General features: G+C 45.6%; 1 protein-coding gene across 1 annotated transcript in view; it reads left to right on the forward strand.

Annotated features, from left to right (window-relative positions):
- slc6a3 (solute carrier family 6 member 3) overlaps nucleotides 1-23,161 on the forward strand; it is a 133,150-nt gene that overhangs the window by 76,923 nt on the left and 33,066 nt on the right. The window contains exons 9-10 of the mRNA XM_087987023.1: nucleotides 16,368-16,496; nucleotides 16,764-16,863. Coding sequence (XP_087843149.1) covers nucleotides 16,368-16,496; nucleotides 16,764-16,863 — 229 coding nt within the window. The remainder of the gene's footprint in view (nucleotides 1-16,367; nucleotides 16,497-16,763; nucleotides 16,864-23,161) is intronic.

Genomic DNA, 23,161 nt, shown 5'->3' on the forward strand with positions numbered 1-23,161 from the left:
GTCAGGCCTGGAGGAGGTTCTTCTGGCATAAGCCAACACCATGCTCTTCATGTTCTCAGGCCCAGCTGACCGGCGGAGGATGCACGAGTACAAGAAGGTGTACTATGTGGCGTCCACCACAAGTATCAACTGGAGCAAGTGTTTGGGGCTTCTGGTCAGTCCATGGCAGATTGAGCTCCTGCTGGAGGAGCTCTGATGCTTCACATGGAACACCATTCACCTCCTCTACCCAGGAGTCCACCTTTGCCCTGCTGAGAAACCCTGGCCAGCAAATTGGCACAAGTTGAAAACCAAGGTTGCCTAGCATGCTGGACAGGACTGCTCCAAGTGTTGTCCTACAGGGCATCAAAACTGGTCATAAACCAGCTGGTAATCACCATGTTGCGGTACTGGCTGGTTACTTTGGTCAGTCCCACTGGTTTTGTTACTGCCATCGGGAAAAGGTTCAGAGTTCTTCGGGGACAAGGGGCAACACTGGTTTGCCTCTGAGGTTCTGAGACTCTCACCTTGAGGAGGGTGGCCAGGCGCTGGTGTGCACTCACACCCAGGTGGAGACTTTCTGCCTTCAGACCCTGCATTGAAACCTTTACATCGAGGCTCCCCCAAGGTGGTGCGCCCTGATGACATATTCGTTCCGTCAGGTGTCTGGCCTCCGTTCTTGTTCATGGAGTGGTCCCAGCCTTGGTCCTTTTTCCAGGAATTGCCTGTCTTCTATATGGACTTGATCACCGTCTAGGCCAACGGCGGCTTGCACCGGAGCTCTTCCCCCACTGGTAGTGGATCTCGTTAGGGAGCCGCTGCTCAGGTGTAGGTTCCTCCTCAGGTGCAGTCTGCCCGGCCAAGGGAGGGGAGAACTCAGGGTGCAGGGCTGACCAGAGTTGGGGATATGCTGGATGCCAGCGGAGCGAGCTGGATAACAGTTGATTGCGAGAGCATGGATCCATCTCGGGCACGCGACCTGAGCCATCCAGCCCCGACACCTCGCGAGTACTCCAGGCTGCTTAGGCATGTGGTGGGCTTCTGGATGGACTGACCCTGTCCACCTGGATCTCGACAGTTGCTCCGTGCCACAGACAGCCCCCTGTTACATAGTGCCCCACAATCTAAGTTACCTCAGGGATATCCTCCCGGTGCACTTTCAGGCAGGACAGAGGTGTTATTTGTCCGGGTTGATGCTGCGCACTCTCCACTGCTGAGCCTTCACCTGCCATCCAGACACGCCTTGGTGTAATGTTTTGCCCTCCAGCAGCAGAGATCCCCCAGTGGAGAGCTCTCTATGAAGAGGTCCTCCCCTCTGGCATCAGGAATCTGAGGAGGAGAATGCTGCACTCTGCGGGCACACCGTGTAACCAATGAATGAGCAGGTTTGCCGGGTGCCAGACCACAGGCACATTCTGTGGCCTAGATGAGATGGTCTTCCACTGAAATGTCTGCAGCCCCTTTTTTAGTTTTTGTTTGACGGAGCTGCTGTTAAAACTTTGGTTGCACTTCAGCTCCACACTCCTGATCTGCGGGCACCTGGTGCGGGGAGGGGGTGGACAAGGCTATGAGCCCTCTCGTGGCTTTGCTCCTGGACCTGGCCAAGATGGCCATCAACAGGTCCAGACATCGAGCCGAAGAGGGACTCTTCGTTCCTGACTGCCTCTCTTCTGCAGTTACACTCATGCTTGGGTACTCCGGAGAGTGGGCACGTGGTGCTCACAGGCAGAGTCGAGGCCTTCTGAGACCACTTGGTGCACTCCAGCCCCTGCAGCATCATCAGCCTGGATAATGTTATTCTGATTTAGTTAATTGTCTATAGCATAAGTTTCTATTTTGCCTTTTGAGTTTGCATTTGTTTTAGGTTTGATGCCTTGGGATAAGACTGTCTCATTTTCCCTTTGTTCCGATTTTGGACCCCTTGGAAGAGCCAAGGCAGCTTCCATTTTAACTCTATACTGTCCCTGTCTCAGATGCACTTGATGGGGATCAGGGTAAGGTGAATTTTATCTTTAGTTGAAATGAGCAAGGGAACTTCCTCTGCATTTTAAACCATTGTTGTCTCTGTCTCAGGAATGTTCGATGGGGATGGAGTAGAGGGGATTTATTTATTCACTTGGCTGCTTGTTTGCTTAATTATTCATTGTCTTTGATTTTGCTTGAGTTTATTTTTATTTTGGGCCCCCTGTGATCCCTGCCCTGGTGACTGGTGGGGACAGAGTCTAGGGAGAACCATTTATTTTGCTTGTTTATTTGTTTTAGTTTCTCCCCAGAGTAATCACATGTTTATTTTTGTTCAACAACGTCAAGGTAGCTTTATTTTCTGTTTTTGAAAGGGCAGAATGGGCTTAGGCCTGTGTGTTATCTGGTGGTGATCCCTGTTTTGGGAGTGTCTGATGGGGGCAGTGTCAGGGGATCTTCATTTTTTTTTCTTTTACACCTTTCGTTTAAGAGAGCAGAGGATTGTTGTTTGGACTGGAGGCCAAGGATCGGTGCTGGGTCCCCTGCTTTTTGTCATTTATCTAAATGATTTGGATGTGAATGTAGGAGGAATGGTTAGTAAGTTTGCGTATGACATCAAAATTAGTGGTCATATTAATTATGAAGTAAGTTACTTCAGAGTGCAAAGGGACCTTAATCAGATAGGCCAATGGGCCAAGGAGTGGCAATAGAATTTAGTTTAGATAAAAGTGAGGTGTTGCATTTTGTTAAGGCAAATCATGACAGGACTTATACACTTAATGGTCAGATCTTGGGGAATGTTGCGAAACAAAGCAACCTTGGTGTACAATGTGATGATGCAGGTTCATGGTTTCTTGGAAGTGGAGTCGCAGGTAAACAGGATAGTGAAATTTAGAATACTGTGTTCAATTCTGGTCTCCCTGCTATTGGAAAGATGTGGTTGAACTTCTTGTTATGGATCAGGCTAAACCCTCTCAAAATTCAGAAGTTGGTCTCAACCCTAACCTTATTTTAAAGGTAAATGTAAAGTGTTGCATTCCTCATGCAATTTGATTGGTCAAACTACCAGATTTAAAGTAAAACTATTTATTCACTATAGTTAAAATATAACAAAAGAAAGGAATTGAAGTAACTGAACTCTATTGGAAAATTTAACAGAACACCGTGGCAGCACGGTGTCTCAGTGGTTAGTACTGCTGCCTCACAGTGCCAGGAATCCAGGTTCGATTCCAGCCTCAGGTGACTGTCTGTGTGGAGTTTGCACATTCTCCCCGTGTCTGCGTGGGTTTCCTCCGGGTGCTCCAGTTTCCTCCCACAGTCCAAACAGGTGCAGGTCAGGTGAATTGGCCATGCTAAATTGCCCCTAGTGTTAGGTGCATTAGTCAGAGGGAAATGGGTCTGGGTGGGTCACTCTTCGTTCAGAGGGTTGGTGTGGACTTGTTGGACCGAAGGGCCTGTTTCCACACTGTAGGGGATTCTAACCTGATCTAAAATGTAGGGAATCTTAATAGACACAGTAACTACTATGAATTAACTGTTCCAGTATCATAACATCCCATAAAGACATCCGTAGCAAAGAGCAAATCCAGAACACACATTCTCTCAAATGTAATTCCCATAGCAAGCCGAGAACCCCAGCTTTTGGCTGTTGTGGATGAGAGGGAATGAAAATAGATTCCACTTCTTCAAGACCCCACCGACAACTGACGAAAGCTAAACTAAAGATCCTGGTTCTGAGAGAATTTGACCACACCATTCAAGTTGGTAATCGTCACCATCCTCCTCACCATGCTTACCTTCTGCCTTCACCCTTTTAAGTCAATATTCCTCTCTAGTTGCCTACTTGTGAAGTTCAAACTCTTTCTTTAAGCTTTTCTTCACTCTCTGCTTTTCTTCTGCTTTCAATTGTAATTGAAACTGTCTCATTTCATTTTCTCTCTCTTTTTGTTTAGCCAGAGCTATTCTTTCCCTTACCATTGCCTCGAAAGCTTCTTAATTTGGCAATTGAATTTAAGCCATTTCAAAAGATTCCAGTGGTATTCTTGGCAATTTTAAATGCTGCACGATTGCCACAATTATTTTCTCTTTTCTCACAGACACGATTCCAACTTTTTTGCCCAGTCCAAAAGTTTTCCTTTGCTCATGTTTTGTAAAACTCTCAAAGTACTCTCTTCCATCTCCAGGGAACTTTGTGACTGAAAGATCCATTCCTCCAGAATGCACATCCTATTTAAGTCAAAATGTGTGGCTCTGGAAAAGCACAGCAGGTCAGGCAGCATCCGAGAAGCAGGAGAGTTGGTGTTTCGGGCATAAGCCCTTCATCAGGAATGTGGTGGGGGAAGGGGGCTGAGAGATACATAGGAGGGAAGGGTGGGGCTGAGGCTGGGGCTGGGGGGGGATGATAGCTGGAAAAACAACAGGTGGATGCCAGTAAATGACCTTCCCTGCACCATTTACATTCACCTATCGCCTTCCCGGGTCCACCTGCATCCATCTATCGCCTTCCCAGCTTCCCTTTTATCTCTCAGCCCCCTTCATCTCCCCCCCCCCCCCCCCCCCCAAAATTTCCTGATGAAGTGCTTATGCCTGCTGCTCGGATGCTGCCTGACCTGCTTAGCTTTGCCAGTGCCACACTTTTTGACTCTGACTCTCCAGTATCTGCGGTCCTCACTTTCTCACACATCCTGTTTAAATCAACCGAATTCAACACCTGAAATAAAAGACATTGACACTTATCACTCGTTGCCTTTGAATCCAATAATTCTAAATCCAACCTGGAATTAGGGATTCTGATCCAAGGTGAGCCCAGAATTTGTTATGGGCCAGACCGAACCACCTTAAAATATTCACAAGATAGTCCAGACCCCTACTTTTTCTTATTTGGTTATCTAAGGTATTGGATTCTATGTGCAATTTGATTGGTCAAGCTACCAGATTTAAAGCAAAACACACTTTATTCTTCCACTATAGGTAAAATATGACAGAAGAAAGAAAGAATTGGAATAACTTAACTCTATTGGCAAGCTAAACAGATACATTAACTATTACTAATCAACTGTTCCACTATAATAACATTCCATAATCTCACCCTGGAAAAAGGCAAATTCAGAACCCAGATTCTCCCCTAGCTTTTGGCTGTAACAGAGAGAGGGGGAAAAAAAATAACTTGCACTTCTTCAAGACCCCAACAGCAACTGATGAAAGCTAAACTAAAGATCCTGGTTCTGCGGGAGTTTGAGCACACCCATTAAAGCTGCTTCTATTGTTCCAACTTTTCAAAAAAAAATCCTAGGCCCCTCAAGTGGTTTACTGGCTTTGCAACTGGACAGCTCTGTCTTAAAATCTCTCTTTTCTTAAAAAAAAAGGACAAAATAACTTCTTAAAGCCATAGTATCATTTCAAAGTCTGGGAGAAGATTTGTAGCTCGGGTGCTCGTTGTTGTGGTTCTGTTCGCCGAGCTGGGAATTTGTGTTGCAGACATTTCGTCCCCTGTCTAGGTGACATCCTCAGTGCTTGGGAGCCTCCTGTGAAGCGCTTCTGTGATGTTTCCTCCGACATTTATAGTGATTTGTATCTGCCACTTCCGGTTGTCAGTTCCAGCTGTCCGCTGCAGTGGCCGGTATATTGGCCTAGAGGCATGGCACTATCCACTGATTCAATCAATAAGCACATCGACCTGGACCCAATATACCGACCACTGCAGCGGACAGCTGGAACTGACAACCGGTAGCGGCAGGTACAAATCACTATAAATACCGGAGGAAACATCACAGAAGCGCTTCACAGGAGGCTCCCAAGCACTGAGGATGTCACCTAGACGGGGGACGAAATGTCTGCAACACAAATTCCCAGCTCAGCGAACAGAACCACAACAGCCATATAATCATCACACATGCAAGGTTTCAGAAAAGATTTAGAAAGATCTTGCCAGAGTTAGAAGGTTTAAGCTAAGGGAGAGGCTGAATAGACTAGGGATATTTTCCCTGGAGAATCAGAAGCCACGAGGTGACCTTTTAGAAGTTTATAAAATCATGAGGAGCATGGATAGGGTGAATAGACAAGGTCTTTTTCCCAGGGTTGTTCAAAACCAGAGGGCATAGTTTTAAGGTGAGAGGGGAGCTATTTAAAAGGGATCTAAAGGGCAATTTTTTCACGCAGAGGGAAAGTGATTCAGGCTGGTACAATTACAACATTTAAAAGGCATCTGGATGGATACGTGAAAAGGAAGGGTTTAGAGGGGCATGGGCCAAATGCTGGACAATGGAACCAGATTAATTTAGAATACCTGGTTGGCATGGACGAGTTGGACCGAAGGGTCTGTTTCCGTGCTGTACAACTCAATTACTCTATAATGCTATTTAGAGGATCTATGATTTAAAGAAAAAATTATTTCATGGGATGCAGGTGTCATTGCCTCGGCCAATAGATTAGATTACCCACAGTATGGAAACAGGCCCTTTGGCCCAACAAGTTCACACTGACCCTCTGAAGAGTAACCTGCTCAGACTCATTTCCCTACCTTATATTTCACTCTGACTAATGCATCTAACACTATGGGCAATTTAGCATGGCGAATTCACCTGACCTGCACATCTTTGGATTGTGGGAAGGAACCAGAGCACCCAGAGCAAGCCTACACAGACATGGGTCGAATGTACAAACTCCACACAGACAGTTGTCTGAGGCAGGAATTGGATCCGGGTCCCTGGCACTGTAAGCAGCAGTGCTAACCACTGAGCCACTGTGCCACCCACTAGTTATTACCCATCTCACATTTCCCTTGAAAAGATGGTTGTGAGTCATCTGCTAGAACTGGGGATATGTACACCCACAGCACTGTTAGACAGGGAGTTCCAGGATCCTGACCAACTATGAGTGAAGGAATGGTAATATAGTTCCAAGTCAAGATTTCATCTGACTTGAAGGGTAACTTTCAGGTTCCCGTGTTTCAGATGCTTTTATCCTTCCAAGTGAAAGAAGTTGTGGGTTTGGAAAGTGCTGTTGAACAACCTTCGTAAATTATTGCAGTGCATCTTATATATGGTACTGCTGCGAGTATATGGTGGTAGTGGCAGAAATGAACATTTAGGGTGGTGCAGGAGGCTCCTTTGTCCTAGCTGGTGTCAAGCTTCTTGAATCCTGGTGGACCTGCACTTACTCGGGCAAATCAAATGTATTCTACCGTAATCCTGAATTATGCTTTGTAGATGGTGATCAAACTTTGGGGAATCATGAGGTGGGATACTTGCTGCAGAAATCCTACCTCTGACTTCTCTTGTAGCTAAAGTAGCTAAACAACTTCCAGTTCAGTTTCTGGTCAATGGTAACCACCAAGATGGTGCAAGTGGGGAATTCCATGATGGTAATATCATTAAATGTCAAGTGGAAGATGGTTAGATTTGCTCCTGTAGGAGGTGATTACTTGACAGTTGTGTGGTATGAATGTTACTTGCCGCTTATCCACTCAGCCTGTATGTTGTCCAAGTCCTGCTGCCTATGGACATGGAGTACTTCAGTTCTGAGGAGTCAGATATGGTGCTGAACATTGCACAATCACCAAAGAATCTTCCCACTTCTAATCTTATGATGGAGGGAAGGTTTTCATCCTGCCCTGAGGAACTATGCTGGGACTGAGATGATTGAATCTCCAAAATTCACAACCATCTTCACTTGTGCTAAGAATAACTCAAATCAGTGAAGAGATTTTCCACTGATTCCCATTAAGATCAGATTTGCTGGGATAGTTTGATACCTGATTCAATCAAATGCTGTCTTGAATTTAAAGTCTCTGAAAGACAGCTCTTTTGTCCCTGTTTCACAAGACTGTGGTAAAGTCAGGAACTAAGTGGACCTGATGGAATGTAAACTGAGAATTTGTAAATAGACTATTGCTGAGGAAATGCTGCTTGATAGCATTACTGCCTGGTTTGGTTAGCTCAGTTGGCTGGATGATTGGTTTGAAATGTGGAGTGATCGCAACAGTATGGTTCAATTCCCACACTGGCTGATGTTACCATAAAGCATTCTCTTTTTCAATCTCTCCCCTCATTTGAGGTGTATGACCACCACTTGTCAACTCTGTATAATGCGAGAGCAACCTTGTGCTCTTTGTAGTAGAACTATAGTGACTTCATGATATAAGGACATGATATAAAATTTAAGAGTTACGGTAAACTTGACTGCCATGTGTAATTTTTAATATTGAAACTGCACTAAGCTATCACCAATCTGATGCCGTTCCATGTTTGGGTGTAGAATTGAGAAGTCTTGCATAAGGTCCTATTGGAGACAGAAATCTCCTCTCTGACTCATGATTGACTAGTTAGCTTTGATTATGTCTATATCAATTTCTATCTTGCTGCCTCTTGTTATTTAAGACAAGTGCCTCTTCTTTTTACGATCTACCATTGGTCTATCCTCTTCCATTAATAATTTGATAGATTCTTAAACTCAGCACAGAAGGGAGGATTGGTGGCAGCACTCTACCCCAGGTACAAACTGCCAGTTGTAGCCCAGAGACCAATAGGTCAGATAGCACTGTCCTGTCAGCTTGCTTTTTGTTGACAGGATATAGCAGGACAGTTTTCCGCATTGTCAGGTAGATATAGAAAACACAGGAGCAATGTAAGCCAAATGGCCCTTCACACCTGCTCTGCCATTCATTATGATCATAGCTAATCATCCAACTCAATAGACTGTTCCCAGTTTTCCCCCAACATCCTTTGATCCCTGTTTTAAAAAATTCTCAAGGTCAGGTTCGTAGGAGAGTAGTCTGACACAGAACAAACGACCAAGAGGCGAGTCTGCTAGAATATGGGCATTTTATTCCCCGCAGCGTCGCCACAACCAACGTGTCTGGCTTATACTCACTCTACATGTTACCGGAACTGGGAGCCGTCAGTTCTCGTAGAGCGGTTGCCAACAACCCACGCTCGGCGGTTAAACGTAACCCCGGAGCAGACTCACCGAACTGGAGACTTTTCCAGCTGATATACTCTTTTCCAGATATAAACATTCATGTGAACAGCAGAGCAAGGCTAAAAAACACATTCCATTCTGGTTACATACAGATAAGAAGATTCACACGGGGAGGTGTGTAATAAGATTCACACGGGACTAAGCAACACCTCCATTCCGGTTAGATTCACACATGTATTGGGACATAATTTTTAACCGTTTCACCACATTCCACTGCTTGGCCCAATACATGTGTTACATTATGATTCACACATGTATTGGGACATAATTTTACACCACATTCCACTGCTTGGCCCAATACATGTGTTACATTATGCTTAATTCAGTTCAATTCGTTTCAGTTAATTTCAGTTCAGTCAATTCAGTGTAGTTCAATTCAGCTCAGTTCAGGTCTGTTCAGTTCAATTCAATTGTGTTCAATTCAGTTCCGTCCATTTCAATTCAATTTAGCTCAGTTCCATTTTGTTCCGTTCAATTTGATTCACTTCAGTTCCACTCAGTTCAGTTCAGTTCAATCCCATTCAATTCTGTTAACTCCGCTTCAGCTTTTTGGACATGCCCACATCCTCCGCTGTACCCCAGGCAAGGGGTTCTTCGGCAGGACTGGGATCCTCTCTCAAACAAACTGCCACGTACATGCCCACATCCATGCCATCCCGGGACGGTCGGGACCTCCACAGTTTGTTCTTCTGGTTTCTTAGTCTTTTTCCAAAACATTGTTCTGTATCAAAATCTCTCCTCAATTGCGATTGATCCTGCCGACTACGCCAAATGTTTTAAAAAATTCTCAAGGTCAGGTTCGTAGGAGAGTAGTCTGACACAGAACAAACGACCAAGAGGCGAGTCTGCTAGAATATGGGCATTTTATTCCCCGCAGCGTCGCCACAACCAACGGGTCTGGCTTATACTCACTCTACATGTTACCGGAACTGGGAGCCGTCAGTTCTCGTAGAGCGGTTGCCAACAACCCACGCTCGGCGGTTAAACGTAACCCCGGAGCAGACTCACCGAACTGGAGACTTTTCCAGCTGATATACTCTTTTCCAGATATAAACATTCATGTGAACAGCAGAGCAAGGCTAAAAAACACATTCCATTCTGGTTACATACAGATAAGAAGATTCACACGGGGAGGTGTGTAATAAGATTCACACGGGACTAAGCAACACCTCCATTCCGGTTAGATTCACACATGTATTGGGACATAATTTTTAACCGTTTCACCACAATCCCATTAACCCCAAGTGCCGTATCCAACTCCTTCTTGAAATGATACAATTTTTTGGCCTGGACTGATTTGTGGTGGCCAATTCCACAGGCTCATCTGCGTGAAGAAATTTCTCCTCATCTCAGTGCGAAAGGGTCTACCCCATATCCTTAGACTGAGAGTCTTGGTTCTGGACTCACTTGTTATTGGGAACATCCTTGCTGCATGTGACATATCTAATCTTGTTATAACTGGACCAGCTGAGTTGCATGGCTAGTTCTGAAAATTCTGTCCTCTGTAACATTGCCTAAAGCTTGTCCGGGCCCATAATGCTTGCAGTATCCAGTGCCTTTAACTTTTTCTAGATATCATGTGGAGTTAATCAAATGGGTTGAAGGCTGGCATCTATTATGCTGGGGATTTCAGGGGGAGGCGGAGATGAATCAACCTCTGAGCATTTCTGGCTAAAGATAGAAGCAAATGATTCTGCCTTGTCTATAGCATTGATGTGTTGGACTCCTTTATTATTAAGGGTGGAGGTATTTGTGGAGACTCTTTCTGCAGTTAGTTGTTCAATTGTCCACCCCATTCACATCTGAATGAGACAGAGTTCAGATCTGATTTGTTGGTTATTAGATCTTACTTTTACAGATTAACTGCTAGATTTTCTCTTCTGCATGCCAGTATTATACTAACTTTCAGGAGTTGTCTTTTACTTGGTAGTAGCTTTAACAGCTTACAGGAAATCATCCGAAGTACTTTCTAGTCATTTAATAGCTTCTGTTGAAACAAGTTTCTTTCAGACGTAGGTGATCTGGTAGATCTGGTATTGAGCAAAACTGGAAGAATGTATTGAAATCAGAGTCAGAGAAGCTACTAGAAGAGAGAGGAAGAGCGGAAAGAGAAAGGCTTTCAGCTGTAAAGAGTATCAATGTTAAGTTTTCAGGGACCGTTTTTCTTGAGCTGAAAATGTGTTGCTGGAAAAGCGCAGCAGGTCAGGCAGCATCCAAGGAACAGGAGAATCGACGTTTCGGGCATAAGCCCTTCTTCAGGAATGAGGAAAGTGTGTCCAGCAGGCTAAGATAAAAGGTAGGGAGGAGGGACTTGGGGGAGGGGCGTTGGAAATGCGATAGGTGGAAGGAGGTCAAGGTGAGGGTAATAGGCCGGAGTGGGGTGGGGGCGGAGAGGTCAGGAAGAAGATTGCAGGTTAGGAAGGCGGTGCTGAGTTCGAGGAATTTGACTGAGACAAGGTGGGGGGAGGGGAAATGAGGAAACTGGAGAAATCTGAGTTCATCACTTCTGGCTGGAGGTTTCCTAGGCGGAAGATGAGGCACTCTTCCTCCAACCGACATGTTGCTATGGTCTGGCGATCGAGGAGTCCAAGGACCTGCATGTCCTTGGTGGAGTGGGAGGGGGAGTTGAAATGTTGAGCCACGGGGTGGTTGGGTTGGTTGGTCCGGGTGTCCCAGAGGTGTTCTCTGAAACGTTCCGCAAGTAGGCGGCCTGTCTCCCCAATATAGAGGAGGCCACATCGGGTGCAGCGGATGCAATAAATGATGTGTGTGGAGGTGCAGGGGAATTTGTGGTGGATATGGAAGTATCCCTTGGGGCCTTGGAGGGAAGTAAGGGAGGAGGTGTGGGCGCAGGTTTTGCATTTCTTGCGGTTGCAGGGGAAGGTGCTGGGAGTGGAGGTTGGGTTGGTGGGGGGTGTGGACCTGACGAGGGAGTCACGGAGGGAGTGGTCTTTTCGGAACGCTGATAGGGGAGGGGAGGGAAATATATTCCTGGTGGTGGGGTCCGTTTGGAGGTGGCGGAAATGACGGCGGATGATACGCTGTATATGGAGGTTGGTGGGGTGGTAGGTGAGGACCAGTGGGGTTCTGTCCTGGTGGCGATTGGAGGGGCGAGGTTCAAGGGCGGAGGAGCGGGAAGTGGAGGAGATGTGGTGGAGGGCATCGTCGACCACGTCTTGGGGGGGAAATTGCGGTCTTTGAAGAAGTAGGCCATCTGGGTTGTACGGTATTGGAACTGGTCCTCCTGGGAGCAGATGCGGCGGAGACGAAGGAATTGGGAATATGGGATGGCGTTTTTACAGGGGGCAGGGTGGGAGGAGGTGTAGTCTAGGTAGCTGTGGGAGTTGGTCGGTTTATAGTAAATGTCCGTGTTGATTCGGTCGCCCGAGATAGAAATGGAAAGGTCTGGGGGGGGGGGGGGGGGGGGGGGAGGAGTCTGAGACGGTCCAGGTGAATTTGAGGTCGGGGTGGAAGGTGTTGGTAAAGTGGATGAACTGTTCAACCTCCTCGTGGGAGCATGAGGTAGCGCTGATACAGTCATTGATGTAGAGGGGGAAAAGGTGGGCGGTGGTGCCAGTGTAGCTGTGGAAGATGGACTGTTCCACATATCCTACGAAGAGGCAGGCATAACTGGGGCCCATGCGGGTGCCCATGGCTACTCCTTTGGTTTGGAGGAAGTGGGAGGATTGGAAAGAGAAGTTGTTCAGGGTGAGGACCAGTTCAGTTAGTCGAAGGAGGGTGTCAGTGGAAGGGTACTGGTTGGTATGGCGGGAAAGGAAGAAGCGGAGGGCTTTGAGTCCTTCGTGATGGGGGATGGAGGTGTACAGGGACTGGATGTCCATAGTGAAGATAAGGCGTTGGGGACCGGGGAAGCGAAAATCATGGAGGAGGTGGAGGGCGTGGGTGGTGTCCAGAACGTAGGTGGGGAGTTCTTGGACTAAGGGGGACAGGACCGTGTCGAGGTATGCAGAGATGAGTTCAGTGGGGCAGGAGCAGGCTGAGACAATGGGTCGGCCGGGGCAGTCAGGTTTGTGGATTTTGGGCAGGAGGTAGAAACGGGCGGTGCGGGGTTGTGGGACTATGAGGTTGGAGGCGGTGCATGGGAGATCCCCTGAAGTGATCAGGTTATGGATGGTCTGGGAGATGATGGTTTGGTGGTGGGATGTGGGGTCATGGTCAAGGGGGCAGTAGGAGGAGGTGTCCGCGAGCTGGCGTTTAGCCTCAGTGGTGTAAAGGTCGGTGCGCCAAACTACTACCGCGCCTCCCTTGTTGAACTCGTTAATCCGAGAGGGTAGGGGAATGAAAGTGAGGCCTCTGCTGAGGACTGATCTTTCATCCTCAGAGAGGGATAGTTCTGGAGGAATGGTGAAAACACGGCAGGGCTGGGAGCTAGGACCTGATGTGGGGTTGGAGCTGGAAGTGGGGACGGGGTTGGGCGTGGGGGCGGTGACGGAGTTCAACATGCGGCGTGACATCGAACAATTCTTCCGCCGCCTTCACCTCTGCGCCTACTTCTTCAACCAAGATTCTCGCCCACCCTCTGACGACCCCTTCTCCCGCCTCCAACACACCCCATCCACCTGGACACCCCGTGCTGGCCTCTTACCTGCCCTCGATCTCTTCATAGCCAACTGCCGCCGCGACATTAACCGCCTCAACTTCTCCACCCCTCTCACCCACTCCAACCTCTCACCCTCGGAAGGTGCAGCCCTCCACTCCCTCCGTTCCAACCCCAACCTCACTATCAAACCAGCAGACAAGGGAGGCGCGGTAGTAGTTTGGCTACTCGTCAGGTCCACACCCCCCACCAACCCAACCTCCACGCCCAGCACCTTCCCCTGCAACCGCAAGAAATGCAAAACTTGCGCCCGCAACTCCCCCCTTACTTCCCTCCAAGGCCCCAAGGGATACTTTCATATCCGCCACAAATTCACATTTGGATTAGTACAGGAATAAAAAGTATTTGAAGGTATATGGGCCAAGCACAGGAGATGGGACTAGTTTAATTTGGAATTATGGTTGGCGTGGATTGTTTAGACTGAAGAGTCTGTTTCTGTGCTGAATGACTCTATGACTCTATATCCTATGAATCAGAACCCAACTAGTCTTTGAATCCCTCTTTCAGCTCTCTAATCTGTATTGCTCCCAGACAATTTGCATGTGTTCAGCTAAAAGATTGAGTTTCTCCTGCTTAATTTGCTGCCTAGTTCATCATACTGACTGTGCAGAATTTCCTTCTTTCTCCCACCAATATCATTGGTTCCTACTGGATTCTCCCCCTCACACTTCAAGTTCCTCTACAACCCTGAGCAGATGCCCTGAATCCTAGCACCTGGCAGGCAACACAGACATCTGGACTCATTTGCTGTGCAGAATGGTATAATTTACCTTTATTATACTATCCCCTAATACTACTACATTCCTTGTTGTTCCTTCCACTTGAATAGCTTCCTGTAGCAGAATGTTATTGTCAGTTTGCTAACCCATCCTGCTGTCAAACAAATTGGAACAATCTCAGATTTGTTATACTGTTGCAAAGACTGAGGCTCCCGCTCCTGCGCACCAGAAAGATCCAAATACAGGTGGTTCTGCTGTAATGCATGTTTCATCAATGCAAATCTGCTATAATGCGATTGACGATAGGGACGCAAGGATTGCGAGGATGATTCAGGAGAAGAGTGAAAGTAATAGGGTGGTTGTTATGGGGGACTTTAACTTTCCAGATATTGACTGGGAAAGCTATAGCTCGAGTTTGTTAGATGGGTTGGTGTTTGTCCAATGTGTGCAGGAGGGTTTCCTGACACAATATGTTGACAGGCCAACAAGAGGTGAGGCCATACTGGATTTGGTTCTGGGTAACAAACCAGGCCAGGTGTTAGAATTGGAGGTAGGTGAGCACTTTGGGGACAGTGACCACAATTCGGTGACTTTTACTCTAGTGATGGAGAGGGATAAGTGTGCACTGCAGGGCAAGAGTTATAGCTGGGGGCAGGGAAATTATGATGTGGTGAGGCACGACTTAGGATGCGTGGCTTGGAAAAGTAGGCTTCAAGGGAAGGGCACAATTGATATGTGGAGCTTGTTCAAAGAGTGAGGAAGGATGTGTCAGGTTACAGCGGGATATAGATAAGCTGCAGAGCTGGGCAGAAAGGTGGCTAATGGAGTTCAATGTAGGTAAGTGTGAGGTGATTCACTTTGGTAAGAGTAATAAAAAGATGGGGTACTGGGCTAATGGTCGGATACTTGGTAGTGTGGATGAGCAGAGGGATCTTGGTGTCCATGTACACAGATCTCTGAAAGTTGCCACCCAGGTAAATAGTGCGGTGAAGAAGGCATATGGCGTACTGGCTTTTATTGGTAGAGGAATTGAGTTCCGGAGTCCTGAGGTCATGTTGCAGTTGTATAAGACTCTGGTGCGGCCGCATCTGAATATTGTGTGCAGTTTTGGTTGCCATACTATAGGAAGGATGTGGAGGCACTGGAACGGGTGCAGAGGAGGTTTACCAGGATGTTGCCTGGTATGGTAGGAAGATCGTATGAGGAAAGGCTGAGGCACTTGGGGCTGTATTCATTGGAGAAAAGAAGGTTTAGGGGTGACTTGATAGAGGTGAACCACATGATTAGGGGTTTAGATAGGGTTGACCATGAGAACCTTTTTCCACGTATGGAGTCAGCTATTACAAGGGGACATAGCTTTAAATTCAGGGGTGGTAGGTATAGGACAGATGTCAGGGGTAGATTCTTTACTCAGTGAGTCGTGAGTTCATGGAATGCCCTGCCAGTAGCAGTGGTGGACTCTCCCTCTATATGGGCATTTAAACGGGCATTGGATAGGCATATGGAGGATAGTGGGCTAGTGTAGGTTAGGTGGGCTTGGATTGGCGCAACATCGAGGGCCAAAGGACCTGTACTGCGCTGTATTTTTTCTATGTTTCTATTACTAAAGCGCAAACTTTTAAAATGTTTTGGCTATAGTGCGATTGCATCGCCAACACTTTAAATGTTATTTATACAGCACGATTTCTTTTTTACAGCATGGGATTGCACAGGAATGCAACTACAGGTATAGCATTCCGGAAGAACTGCCTGTAATTTTCTCCCTCCCTGATGCATTGCATAGCTTATAATTTAGCTTCAGGTTATGAATTCTGATCTGAAGCTGATTTTCAAACTTCCATCATGGCCTGGTGATTGACCTTTCCCTAAGAAACTAAAGGGAGTTTAATATGTTAATCTCTGTTGAATAGAACCGTTAATCCAATTTTGTCCTACATCAGGGCCTCATCTATGTATTTGATAAGTTTACAGATTTGGAAAGGAATCCAATAGTGGACATAGTGCACCTTCAGCTGCATCAAAATAGATATAACAATCACTGGGGTGAATGGAAAATGCTGTATATTATGTTATCTAACATTTGCTAATACTTGCTCCTCTTGTTCCTACAGATGGGTGGCATGGAATCAGTCATTACAGGACTGATTGATGAATTCAAACCGCTGCGTAACCACAGGGAGATCTTTACACTGCTCATCATTACAATTACCTTTCTGGTGTCTCTCTTCTGTGTAACTAATGTAGGTCACTTTGACAAGAGTCATATTTTAAACAAGAGTTTGTTGGAGTTTTTTGATGGGAAACAAACCACCCATTGCTTAGGAAAAAAGTTGACTCTGAAAGTATTAGAATAAAGAGGCAGATTTGTTATAGCCCTAAACTTTATTTGGTGACAGTGAGCCAAGAATCAAACTGATCAATGTTAGAATTTCTTTTAGTCTTAGCAATATTGCTCATTCCATTAAATGTTCTGCAGTCACGATTCTTGGAATGTTTTTTGTTTCTAGGGTGGCATCTATGTGTTTACTTTACTTGACAAGTTCTCAGCAGAGACATCCATATTGTTTGGAGTACTTATAGAAACCGTTGGTGTCTCCTGGTTTTATGGTAAGTCAATCCTGACTTGGACAAACAGCTTTTTCTCTAACTGCACAGCTGAATGTTTTGTGACTGAGTCTATTTTTTGATAATAAGAGTCTGACAAAACATTGCTGGGTGAAAAATCAAACAATGGTCACACACAAAGCTCTGCATAAAAACCCTTCAAACTCAGCAAAATTCCTCTTGTTTTGTAACTTACTAAAAAAAAATTGTGGGCAGATTGCAGAACTATTTTAGGGACTTTCCATAAGGTGGCCCTGTTGGCCCACTCAGCGGATATCACCAAAAGACTGGCTTTCCACAAACCTGTACCATCTTCAAAAGGCTGCTGTGCATCCAGACAAGCAATGGCATTCCAAAGCTGCCCTGCTCACTCAAGAACAGGTTGTGTAGTTGTCAGAAAACGGCACCGTGATTCTTTGGTAGGGTCTGAGAAATACTGGCAGGAGCAAAGGTGGACATCCTCCTTCTGGAAGACTGGCAGAGGAAGCTGGAAGTCTGGTCTGAGCTTGTCACCTGGGTCCATGCCATCTCCAGGGTATGAAGGAACATCCAGCAGTGCCATTCTTAGGTCAGCGACCTTCACCATTGTGCCAGGGTAAGTGCCACATTCTTCTCTGTGCTACTTGACATTCACTTCATGTCTGCTACCACCAAGGCTCGTGCTTACTCATTCTCACTATTATCTGCAACACCTTTCCTCACTCACTCTCACCCACCCCAAACACCCACACAACACTAGCTCTGCATGGCCTCTGCATTGTCTTTCACTATCTCAGAACACTCACCATCTTTTGACCACCTGCACCAGCACTAATAACCATGCCATCAACTTTTATTGCACTCAATCCCTCCCTTTTTCTCATTCTAGAAGAAAATAGCCCATATCAGGGCAAAGTAGGAGGGGTGCCTGACATTAGGTTCCCACCCCTATGTGGAAAGTATGCTGCCCTCAGAAGACCAGGATCCGTGCTGTAGAAGTGCCAAGACACCCATCCCTTCAACCAGCTAAAAAAAAGTCATAATAGTCTCACCAAATCATGAGAGATCAGTATGTAAGTTAGCTTGCTGAGCTGGAAGATTTGTTTTCAGATGTTTCGTCACTGTGCTAGGTAACATCATCAGTGAGAGTCTTCCGTGAAGTGCTGGTGGTACGTCCCGCCTCTCTATTTATAGGTCTTGGTTTCTTCAAGTGCGTGATGTCATTCCCGGTTCTTTTTTTCAAGGGAAGGTAAATAGGATCTAAACCCATGTGTTTATTGATGGAGTTCTGGTTAAAATGCCATGTCTCTAAGAATTTTCATGTGTGTCTTTGCTTTGCCTGTCCTAGGATGTGTTGTTGTCCCAGTCAAAGTGGTGTCCTTCTTTGTCTGTATGTATAGAAACTAGTGATAGTGGGTTGTGTCTTTTGGTGGCTAGTTGGTGTTCACATAGCCTGGTTGCAAGTTTCCTGCTAGTTTGTCCAATGTTGTGGTTTTTTACAGTTCTTGCATGGTAACTTGTAAATAACATTACACTTATTGATAGTATCTAATGGATCCTTTAGGTTCATTAGTTGTTGTTTAAGTGTGTTGGTAGGATTGTGGGCTACCATGATGCCAAGGGTTCAGAGTAGTGTGGAAGTCATTTCTGATATGTCTTTGATGAAAGGTAATGTGGCTATGATTTTTGATGGGTTGTGTCTGCTTGTTTGGATTTGTTTCTGAGGAATCGGTGGATTGTGTTTATTGGTATCCATTTTTCTTGGAAATGTTGTATAGATATTTTTCTTCTGCTTTTTGTACTTCTTGGGCGCTGCATGAGAGATATCATTAGAAAGAGATGATTGGTGGTGGTTTAACGTGAGGGTCACCATGCCTCAGGCAAGGAGAGGTTGAGAAGGAGAGTTTCATGGTAACCTCAGCGGGTACAGAAATTGGCAACCATCCAGCTAACTGAGCCACAGAGACCCCCCCAGCAGTAATGTACCATTCTTTGTTCCACTGCAGCTCATTTCTTTGCTACGCTCGCTCTCATTCATTGCACATCACTTCTCACCACTTACTGTGGCACTCTCTCATGTTTTCCAGGTCTCCACAGCTCCCTCAGAAGCCAATCTGTCAATTTCTAAAAGTCAGAGTTCAAAGGCCTCAGAGAAAGCATCAGCAAGTTTTCCTCCTGCACCCCACCAACCCATATATTGATACCTTGGTGAAAACATTAGGGTTTGAAAGTTTAAGAGGTCTGGTGAACACTTCACTGCAGCAGCCACTGACATTCAGAGGACTGCTTAGAGACCAGGCACCTGATTAGTCCAAGACAACAGAAGACCCTGTAGTGTCCATAGTCAGGGACTGACTTCACATGCACAAAGAGGAACAGTAACGATAGATATATTGGATGCAACTGCCCAGACACTGTAGCAGTCTGTCTCCATGGATAAGTTGACAGCTGATATGGAAATTCGGGCCAGCACCCGGAGGGTGCTGGAGAAATACACACACTTGCATCCATCATCCTGGTCATTGACCCTCACAGACCAAAACATGACAAAAGTGGTCAGGGAACCTGACACACCGCAGCTGCCCCTTTCTCAAAGGAGATAAGATGATGCAAGGAGTCACCTAGCCAGAGGAGGAATAACACAGCCCCCTCAGACCTCACCACCTAGGATGCTCCAGAGGTGGCTGAGTCCTCCATCTTCACCCTCCTTTTCCCCTTCTGACCCTTGGAAGTTGAAGCCAAAGAGGGTCAGTCAGCTTCTGAAGAAGACCTTTGGCACATTTAAGCATACAGACATGGGGGATCCAAGATGGCGGCGACCCAGCAAGTCTGAGTCTACGGTGCTCCTCCCAAGACTTGGGTAAAGTGGGTCACCCACCCCCACCACACTCACCAAATCATTTATAATAACTGTTTAATTTAATTAGTTGTTTAACATTAAATTTAAACAATCTAATCTTTAGTAAAAATGACTAAAGGGAAGGGAGCCCGCAGCTCTCAGCAAGCAGGAACCCCTCCCTCACCCTCTCCAGCTGCAGCAGAAGCGTCCACAGCCGCCCCGGGGGACTTACCTACGGTGACAAGCCTTGTAGAAATGATCTCCAAACTGGATGCGAAGATCGACGCTTTCATCGAAGAATCCCGAAGTCGATGGGACTCACTCTCAGCCGCGCTGCAGAAGCACGACCGAGACATTAAAGAAATCGAGCGCCGAGTCGGAGGGGCAGAGCTAAAGGCCGCGACCTCCGAAACTACAGCGCAATCAGCCGTGGATCAGGTCCGGACTCTCGAACAGCGAGTCCGTACCTTAGAGAATTACATTAACGACCTCGATAATCGAGGTCGTCGAAAAAATATTCGTTTGCTGGGCCTTCCCAAACGGGAAGAGGAAGGCCAGCTTACAGCATTCCTGCCACAGCTTTTAAATCTGCAAGCTGGATCAGGCCAGGTAAGGGTAGAATGGGCCTACCGGGTCGCAATACGCGGGTCCCGCTCGAACCAACGCCCCCGCCCGGTTCTGTTCCGGCTGCAGAGCTACAAGGAGAGGCAGATACTCCTAGAAGCCTCTAGAAATGTTGGAAAAGACCCCCAAGCTATGATCTATAAAGGATCCAAGATCATGTTATTCCAGGACTTTTCCCCAGTTCTGGTCCGAAAGAGGAAGGCATTCGACGAGGCGAAGAAGCGTTTAAGGGACTTAAATATTCATACTCCTTACGCTACCCAGTGACGTTACACTTTAACCATGAAGGATCCGTGTATAACTTCGGATCGCCAGAAAATGCTAAGGAATTCTTGGACTCTCTTAGATAAACTGTAAGAGATAATGGATGTTGGTTTGCCTTTCCCCCCGCTTTGGTTTATATCCCCCCTTTTTTTTCTTTTTTCTTACCTTACTGTGTAATATTATCATGGGGGAGTGGGGAGAGGGATTTGATTTTCTCTCCCCCCACCCTCCCCCTTGGTGGTGTTTTCTTTCATTATTTTATGTATATATGTGGGATGTATGTATATGTGTGTGTGTGTGTATGTATGTGTGTGTGTGTGGGGGGTTTGGTTAATGTTGGTGGGGGGAGGTGGTTATCTTATTCTATTTTACCTCGGTCTTTAGGAGCGGGGTTGTTTCTTCCTTGTTATTTTGTATTAGTATATATAATTTTAATTTGTTGAGGTTGTAATTTTATAGTTATATGTTTATATATGGTATTAACATTACCAAATATATCCAGGTGTTGGTATGGGTGGGGGTAGGGTGCTCACTGTTAACTCTGGCTTTGTATTATATCTGAATTCTCCTCATTTTATTGAGGAGCGCCTGGGTCAAGGGTGGGGCATTGATTGGGAGAGGATATGATGGACTTTTGGAGAGGAAGTGACACCCCCTGGGAACAAGGGGGAAAATCTCCACTTAGATACGTTTTATATTTTTTTTATTTAGAAATAGTTTTTTATTATACTGTTGTGAGTGTATTAGAGAGCCTTTATTTTTGTAAATTTTATATGTTCTACGCTCGGGATGTTCTGGATAGGGTTTCCCCTCCCGAGGGGTCTCGGATTTGCCCAGATGATTATGGTTGATCAGTCGGTTAAGTGGTGCACCTGGAATGTCAAGGGGAGTAATTCGCCAGTCAAAAGGAAGAAAATATTGTCAAATCTTAAGAAAGAAAGAGTTGATATAGCTCTCCTACAGGAGACACACCTGTCGGATAGAGAACACTTGAAATTACGACAGGGTGGATTTGATCAGACCCTTTTTTCTTCTTTTAACTCAAAAAGCAGGGGAGTTGTTGTTCTTCGAAAGAATTTCCCTTTCAAAATCCTAAAGCAGATAAAAGACGAATCTGGACGATATATTTTGATTAAAGCCCTCATAAATGGAGAGGAATATGGGATTTTAAATTTGTACTGCACCCCCGGCACACCCCTTTAAATTTATAATGGAAGCCTTTTCAAAATTGATGGCTTTTGGTGCCCGTCATACAATTAAAGTCTCCCCCTATAATTGTATTATGGATCCGGAAATAGATAGGATTCCCAAAAGTACTGCAGGAGTATCTCCCAGATCTAGACAATTGGTGGATCTGAACAAAGAATTAGGATTAGTAGATGTATGGAGATGTCTTCATCCACAGGGCAGAGATTTTTCTTTCTACTCCAATCCACATAAATGTCATACCAGAATTGATATGTTTTTTGCCCCCTCGATTTTTTAAAATTCCATATCATCCTTTAAAATAGTATAGCAATTTCCGACCACGCTGCTGTATATATGGAAACTAAGGCGAGGAACAATGGGACATCCCCTCGGCATTGACGTATGGACCCCTTCCTGATGAAAGATAGTAAATTTGTAAAGTACTTCTCTCAAGAATTAAAAACTTTTTTAGAAATTAATTCAGATACGGCTAGCAACTCATCAATGATGTGGGAGACCATCAAAGCTTACACGCGAGGTTTGATCATCTCCTATTCAGCGACCCAGAAGAAATTGAAGGGAGAACAACAGCGTCTGCTTGAAGCTCGCTTAAAAGCAGCTGAAACAGCATACACTGATAGACCTTCTATTATTAAATTGCAAAGGATTACGGCTCTTAGGGCAGCTCTAAACACTACGCGTACTCAAACGGCTAAGAGGGAAATATTATTTGCAAAACAAAGGTTATATGAATATGGCGACAAACCGGGTAGATACTTAGCATTTCTTGCAAAGAAAAAAAATGCCCCTCAGACTATTACGTCTATCAAGGAAAGTACGGGTATTTTGACTCATGATCATAAAAAGATTAATGCGATCTTTAGAGAATTTTATTCTGAGTTATATAAATCGCAGGATTGTGAAAATAGGACTAGGAGGATGCAGTAATTTTTTAAAAATTTGACCTTTCCAGGCCTAACTCCGGAACAGGTATCGGTCCTAAATACTCCTCTCACAGTCCAAGAAATACTTGATGCAATTAGGCAACTTCAGAGCAGTAAGGCACCGGGCCCAGATGGTTTTCAAGCTGAATTCTATAAAGAATTTACAGAAATATTGGCTGGTCCACTTATGGACATGTATAACTATGCATATAGTCAGGGCTGTCTCCTGCCTTCGCTGAAAGAGGCAAATATCTTTCTTATCCTTAAAAAAAGAAAGGATCCAGAAGATTGTACGTCATACAGACCAATATCCTTGCTAAATGTAGATTTTAAAATCCTTTCTAAAACCTTAGCACTGAGACTAGAAAGGATACTGCCACATATTATAAAGGAGGATCAGACGGGGTTTATTAAGGGCCGTAGATCATCCAATAATATTAGAAGGGTTTTGAATATGATCCAA

This window comes from Chiloscyllium plagiosum, unplaced genomic scaffold (assembly GCF_037043375.1).
Source record: "Chiloscyllium plagiosum isolate Xiang-an unplaced genomic scaffold, Cpla_swu_hap1 HiC_scaffold_5, whole genome shotgun sequence".
Classification (NCBI taxonomy): domain Eukaryota; kingdom Metazoa; phylum Chordata; class Chondrichthyes; order Orectolobiformes; family Hemiscylliidae; genus Chiloscyllium; species Chiloscyllium plagiosum.